The 7,040-nt window shown below is 37.8% G+C and overlaps 1 protein-coding gene across 1 annotated transcript; it reads right to left on the bottom strand.

Annotated features, from left to right (window-relative positions):
* Window positions 1-2,584: 2,584 nt before the first annotated feature.
* C1H12orf42 (chromosome 1 C12orf42 homolog) lies at window positions 2,585-6,660 on the bottom strand. Its single transcript, XM_066360265.1, is given in 5 exon segments — window positions 2,585-2,710; window positions 2,712-3,034; window positions 4,074-4,166; window positions 6,365-6,539; window positions 6,541-6,660. Coding segments are annotated over 5 exon segments (837 nt in total).
* Window positions 6,661-7,040: the final 380 nt, after the last annotated feature.

Genomic DNA, 7,040 nt, shown 5'->3' with positions numbered 1-7,040 from the left:
GTATTTATCCACTAAACAACTTCAAAATCTTTTTTCCAAAATCCTTCAGATCAATTAAGTTTTGAACTTAAATTTGCCTATATAGTATGGTGCATAGACTATATATTGTGTAGTGGTGCAGAAATCATGTATAGTATTATCCATCAGGGTCTCAAATTTATTAACACATCTTCATCAAAACACATGAATAACACCGAGATAAATAAAGGCTAGAAATAACCTCACTTCAGTTTGGGTGATAACTAACACAAAATAAGTTCTAAAAAAAGAACTTTCAATTTTCAGAGATTTTGGATTTCAGAATTATGGCTAAAGGAATATAGACCTGAATACTATTGTATCATTATTCTGTGTCTTACTAGCTAGGTTTTACTTAGCTAAAATGGCTCTTCACCTGTATGTCCCCAGCTAAAAGTACCTGGCATGCAAGTGGGTGTTCAATAAATTGGATAGAATGAATGAATTAAAGGACTAAATCTTAAACCAGGCTGAGCTTGTCAAGGAAAAAGATTGTGTTCCTTTTAGTCAACATCCTCAGCACCAAAGCCAGTGCCTGGCATGTGGTGAATACTCAGAAAAATGCTGATTGAGTTTAATCACTGTTCTCAAATCTCTCACAATAACTACCTAGGATCGTAAGTACCCCCATAAACATTTCACAATTGACCCCAATATCACTGATTTACAAAATCAAATTGCTTTCCATAGGGGAGAAAAACACAGCTTGGAGGATATGGAGAGAACAGTAGGAGAAGGAGCCTAGATGTGGCAAAAACTGGTTCTAGAAAAGTAATGATGCATTGAAGAGCATTTCACAAAGGCTTTGGGCTATTCTAAAGGTCTACCACACACCTTAATTTTCCTTAATGTCAAGTCTTCTCCTGATAATAACCTCTTTCTTGGGTCTCTGCATGACTCAACATCTCATTTGTAGTTATAAGCACGTTGCCTTATTTATTCCCTTGTCTGGGTAGTTTCAGACTTTTATATAGAGTTGGGCTGAGAGATCATATGGCAGTAGATACTGCTAACTGGCATGTTGTACTCTATGACTTTGGGGGTTTTCTTTATTTTGTTTTGTTTTGTTTTTGTATTTTTGAGAGACAGTAAGGGAGAGAGATGAGAAGCATCAACTTGTAGTTGTAGCATTTTAGTTGTTCATTGATTGCTTTTCATCATCCCTTACCGGGGGGCTCCAGCCCAGCCAGTGATTCCTTGCTCAAGCTAGTGACCTTGGGCTTAAGCCAGTTACCTTGGGCTTCAAGCCAGTGACCATGGCTGGCTTGAGCCCAGTTTTGCTATGACTCCTGGAAGCAGACCCCATACATAATAGGAGACCACCAGCAACCACCACTGATAACCTATACACTCACTTATAATAAAATCATGTCATATATAAACAATAAAAATAATAAATAAAAGCAAAAACACGTTTATTATAAAATCATATTACTACGGAACAAGTGTGAGGGGGGATACCTTTTTTTTTCCTTTACTCTTAAGGAATGAAAATATTCAAAGAAATCAAATTATTCTCAGAAGACTAAATGACTCCTAAATCTTCGGCAGTTACTGGTTATAACAGTTCATTCCTATTGAAACTTTGAGACTTAAATTTAGATTTTAGACTTGATGATGTCTTATATGTATGCAGACTATATATACTATTATATGTAGACATACTATATATATTATTTTGAACTGAAGGACAAAAGTACAGTAGGAGTTTACAACTTCTATGTAGCAAACTATATGCATGTAAGTCTATGAAAAAATTTCAAAGAGCCTGAGTGTATATGGAAGTACTAGTCACACTGATTTGTGTTTCTGAATATTGACAAAATATACTACATTAAAAAGAAAAAGAAACCCATAAAATCATCTGATAAAGTCAATCTCTGCTATGTTTAACTTAACTAAAATAAAAAAACAAGTGCCTAAAGTAACCAGTTTGATAAAAAAAATATTCCCTAAGCTGCTCCGGTAAAAATTAAAATATTCAGTATCTCTTTTGCTTTAAACTTAGTTTCCAGTGTTTTCAGGGCCACAAAGGAGGGTCCAGCTTCAAGTTTCTGACATTAAAACCTTAACATAGCCTGGAGACCTCTCCTCGGCACTTCAAGAGTAATCAAATTTCATGTTAACTATTCAATTACAAACATGCACTTACGTTTTGCAAATCTCTGTTTAGAAATTCAAAAGGCCCTTAGAAAACATCCTTCAACCAAAGCCCAAGTTGGCAAGTGAAACCGGTTACCTGCGAGAGCTGAACAAAGGGAGGTCCTGGCAGTCATGCAGGCACATTGCAAAGTGGCACGCGATGTACCGCATTCCCATTGTGAGGCACAAATTCTTTGTGACACTGGGAGACACCGCAGAACAAAAATACTATTAGAAATGCTTCAAAAGGAACATTTTTGGCTGCGATAGAGACTTTTGACATTATTTATTAGGTTCAAAACTACTTCACAAAAGCCTAACAATGGTTCTGTGGAAACCAGTACATCTGAGGCCCTTCCTGTTGTTCTGGGCAGGCATTGATTTGAAGATGGGCAGCCCTCGCGGAACAATTCCCTCGCAGCGGTCAGTGCAAGTGAGCATTCACCTCCAGCCCACGAGGGGCCTGTGAACGAGCCGTATGGAAGCGCAGGGGTGGGCGGGAGAGGGGAGAAAAGCAAGCCTTGATTAAGCTCTTTGAGGGGAGATGGGTAAGGAGCCCCCGCAAACCGAGGAAGTGGCGCTCCTGCCAAATTGCCATGCAGGGAGGCGTCTGCCCTGGGCCTCCTTTTCCCTGGAGGACGAGGATGGTTGGGGAGCGTCTCTGGTGCCATGGCAACTGCGCCTTTACCGACTGGATTTGCATGCGCGCCCTGCAGTCTGCTTTGGGAATTCGGGTTGGCCAGGACGCCTAGTGTGGCTGTCCTCCTTGCATCCAGCTGGGCCGCTGAGGAACTCCGGGGGACCCTCAAAGGGGCGAAGGAAGTCTGTCTTCTTCTACAGAGCCCGATGGCGGCGGAAGACCTCGCAGCAGGGCCTGGAGGGTAAAAAAGGGTGGGAATGGCACTCAAATGTGCAGAATGTACCCGCCCCCACCAGGACTTAAAAAAAAATCTCTCCTTCATAACTGAATGTTTGAGAAATCAACCTTTGCAATGTGCTGAGAAAGAAAAAAAATCCCCTGACATTGTTACCCTCACACACTCCCTACATTTATTTACGAAAACAAAATACTATCCCTTTCTGTTGTTTGAAAGCACTCGTCCAAATAACTTTTACAGAATCCTAATAAAACTTTTTATTTCAAGGAGAACTTTTGAAAACTTCTAAAGAGAGAGAACCAGAGGCTTGATGACTAAAATAAAGTTTCAAGTTCTAACGTTGGGGAAAGTCTGTGAATGGAAAATTATTAACTGAAGTTAGATCTCATGCAAAACGAACAATTCACAGCCCAGTTAGACTTACAACCGAAAATTTAAAAATCCGAAAGGCAATTACTTTATGGCTTTTATTATGAATTTCAAATCAGCTGAAAAGAAAAACAATTAGTGATTTAATCTGATGCTGGGTCTACTCAACACATACATACATACTAACAATAATAGATTTCTTGATGTAACCAAATCATTTTTTACTTGTTAAGGATGATGAGGTATTTTTTTAACAGTACAGCCAATACTGTAAAAGAAATATATATTTTTTACCTGTATTTCCATATGTATAAACATATATATCAAATACATATGCAATCTTGAAGTTTTTACCAGAAAAATTCTGCCCATTGACCTATACAAATTAGTCTAATCTTAAAGTAGTTAAGAAAATTTACATGCTTCAAATTACTTTCTATTAGTTTTTAAAGAGCTTTGAATAGCATATCAATGTCTAGAATATTTGAACAACATACAGCATCATTTGCAAATCCAAAAAAATACATAAAAGATTTAAAATGAATATTAGCTTTGTAATAGGGGATGTCCATAGCCAGTTTATGTTTCTGTCATTCAATTTGGTTTATCACATACTGTTCTATGCCCGGTATGTATTGAACATCTCCCACTACATACTCAACGTACCCAAGTCAACGAGTAAAAATTCTTTTAGTGAATCTGATTTCTTCAATGTGAGAATCATTTCCTGGAAATAAAGGTAGAATGGCCTTTCAATACCTGCAGGTAAATAAAAGTTTTCAGAGAGCCAAACACATGACCTTGTGAAAACTAGATGCTTAACAGCTGTTTGCTGATTTGAATTATAGCCTAGGCAGATGACTCACTTATTGTAGTCAATAATCAGTACAAGAAGATTCCACCAGAGAACGTGGATGTTGCTCTGAAATTTGGAGCAACAGAAAATGACTTAGGCAGAATATACCACCCTCTGTCTTGAACCAAAAAAATAGGGATTTATTCCCTGAATACACTGTGATAATGATGCATTTCATTTTTGAAACAAACTGTTCTTACAGGGGCAATGTGGTATGATGAAATAAATAAGGTATTGGGTTCAGATCATCAAGGCTTCAAATCCTAGCACATCACCTAAGCCTTACCTGAAATATGAGCATTATATTACCTACTTCACAGGGTTGCTAGTAGGATTAAGTTTGTTCATTCATTTATTTATCTATTAATAGTTGAGTGGCTGTTATGTGCCTAACAGTATTCTAGACACTGGAGATAGAGAACAGAATAAAGATGCCAATATCTCTGCACTTATAGAGCTTCCATTATAGTTGTGGGAAGAGAAACAAAATAAGCAAATGAATAAATGTATGAGTGTCAGCTGGTGGTAAATCCCAAGGAGAAAAATTAAACAGGAAAGGTTAGGATAGACCCACATAGGTGACATTTCACTAAAGACCTACAGAAAATGAAAGAGCAAACTAGTTAAGTATCTGAGGGAAGAGCATGAAAAAATGCAAAGCATCTAGTATATAGTGAGTGCTCAACACCCAAGAGCTGTCATTGTCATATTAGAATCTTAATATAGGAATGCTCTGACCTGGAGTCAAATTGAAGGGTTGAAACCTGGCTCCAGCCCTAAAATTATAGAATCTCTTTGGGCCTCTGATTCTGTCTCTAAACCATGGGAAAATAACAGTTACTATATCAGAGAATGGCCACAAGAATGAAAACTGAAGACACACATTCAGATTTTAGCACATTGTCTTATATATAATGAGACTTAAAAACTGTTCACCAGTCAACATTCTCAGCATATTATTCCCAAGCCCAGTTTCCCAGAGATGAAGGAATCTCTGACTCGGCATCTTTGTAGATGGTCCCTCAGCCCCTGCTTTAACCCAGCTAGCCAGAGCTGTACATTGTCCTCTAGTTCAAAGAAAGTCCTCTGTTTTGTTGAGTCAGAATCTGTCTCTTTCTCTTATTGGTCAAGTCGAACAAACTGTCAAATATTTGGAGAAAAATCTACCCCAAAATTCCCTTAAAAAAAAAAAAAAAGACTACATAAAATCAGTCTAATCCTTATTCATGGTAGTTCCTAGAAAATTTGTATATATGCACTGATTTTTCACACTTTCTCTCCTCCAGTCAGAACATCAGCACCATAAACAACACCACCATCATCACCACCACCATTCAGTCCCTGCTGTTCCAGGAACTTTATATCAATCCTCTAATTATAACATCTCTTCAAGGCAGGAATTCTAATTAGTTTACAGATGAAAATACTGGACTCAAAGAACATTTGTGGGACTTCATCATGGCTACAGAACTAAAATGAGAAAAGGAGAGATATGAGCCTGGATCTCCCTGGTTCCAAAGGTCATTACCTCTGGGTTATTTGGTTACTTTTAATCATTCCTCCTATTAATGATTTTGAGACACCTCATTATCATGTACTTTATCCTGTGCTAAGAATTCACAGCTTTCTTATCTTTAAAATAGGGATAATCATATTATATGCCTAAGAGTGTTATAGGAGGATTTTATAAAATAGTGTGAAATGCTCAGCACAACATCTGTGATATGGTAAAAGCTTTAATAAACGGGAGTTGGAATGATGATGATGATAATAATTATCATTATCATAATTAACTGGTGTGATGCCTGAATCATCAAATTACTTATTATCTGCTCACACTTGTCCTCTCCTCCAATGCAATACTTGGCAACAAGCAGACTTCCATTAGGAACTGTCATGAACTTCTTATATAACCTTCTAGAATAGGACCTGCCATCAAGTCAGTAACTTTGCTGTTTATATGAACGTTAAAAATAAAATGCGACCAATTGAAAAGAGGAGAAAAAAAAAAGAAATACAAACTACAAAGTGAAACTTACCAGATGGACAGACTCTCTCTTGAAATTGTAAGAGGGCTGGTTTTAAATTTGTATTTGTCTACTGATGTGCATGCCTCCAGCCTCCAGGTGCACAGGGTGTACTGAGTAAGATCGAATAGACTTTTCTGTTATTTGCTGTTCCAAAAATGGACTGTTCCAGGCCTTCTTGATTGATTGTCTGTCACTTTCAATTTTTCCTCGGATGGTGAAAATCAGTGAGGTCTTGTCCTGTTCACTGGGATGGTGTTGTGGAGAGACTGGCTTCTCTATGGCTTTGTTCTTTGGAAGAAGCTATACTTACAGTAGGCGTCCTGGGAATATTGCACTGATGAGTACAAAGCAGTTTCTTACCTGCCATTGGAGTCTGAATACATCCTGCACAGGTAAACTCATTAGTTTGAAATAATATCACTTCAATATCACCTACTAAATCAGTGACAGGAAGGAATAATTTTATTAATTGAGTAGATTAGGGTGACACTGGTTAACATAATTATACAGATTTTAAGTGCCCAATTCTACAACATATCTTTGTGCACTGTGTTGCGTGTCCACACCTCCAAGTCAAGTCTTCGTACATCACTATTTACTCCCTTTTATACCCTTCTCTACCTCTCTCTTCCCCAGCAATCACCACACTGTTGTCCGTGTTCAAGTGTTTTTTCTTTTTCTTTTTTTTTGGTCCTTTTTTGCTCACTCCCTCCACCCTTTTCATCTCCAACATACACACACACACAC

Source organism: Saccopteryx leptura, chromosome 1 (assembly GCF_036850995.1).
Source record: "Saccopteryx leptura isolate mSacLep1 chromosome 1, mSacLep1_pri_phased_curated, whole genome shotgun sequence".
Lineage (NCBI taxonomy): Eukaryota > Metazoa > Chordata > Mammalia > Chiroptera > Emballonuridae > Saccopteryx > Saccopteryx leptura.
Note: the sequence above shows the minus strand (reverse complement) of the source record. Positions and strands in the feature narration are given on the sequence as shown.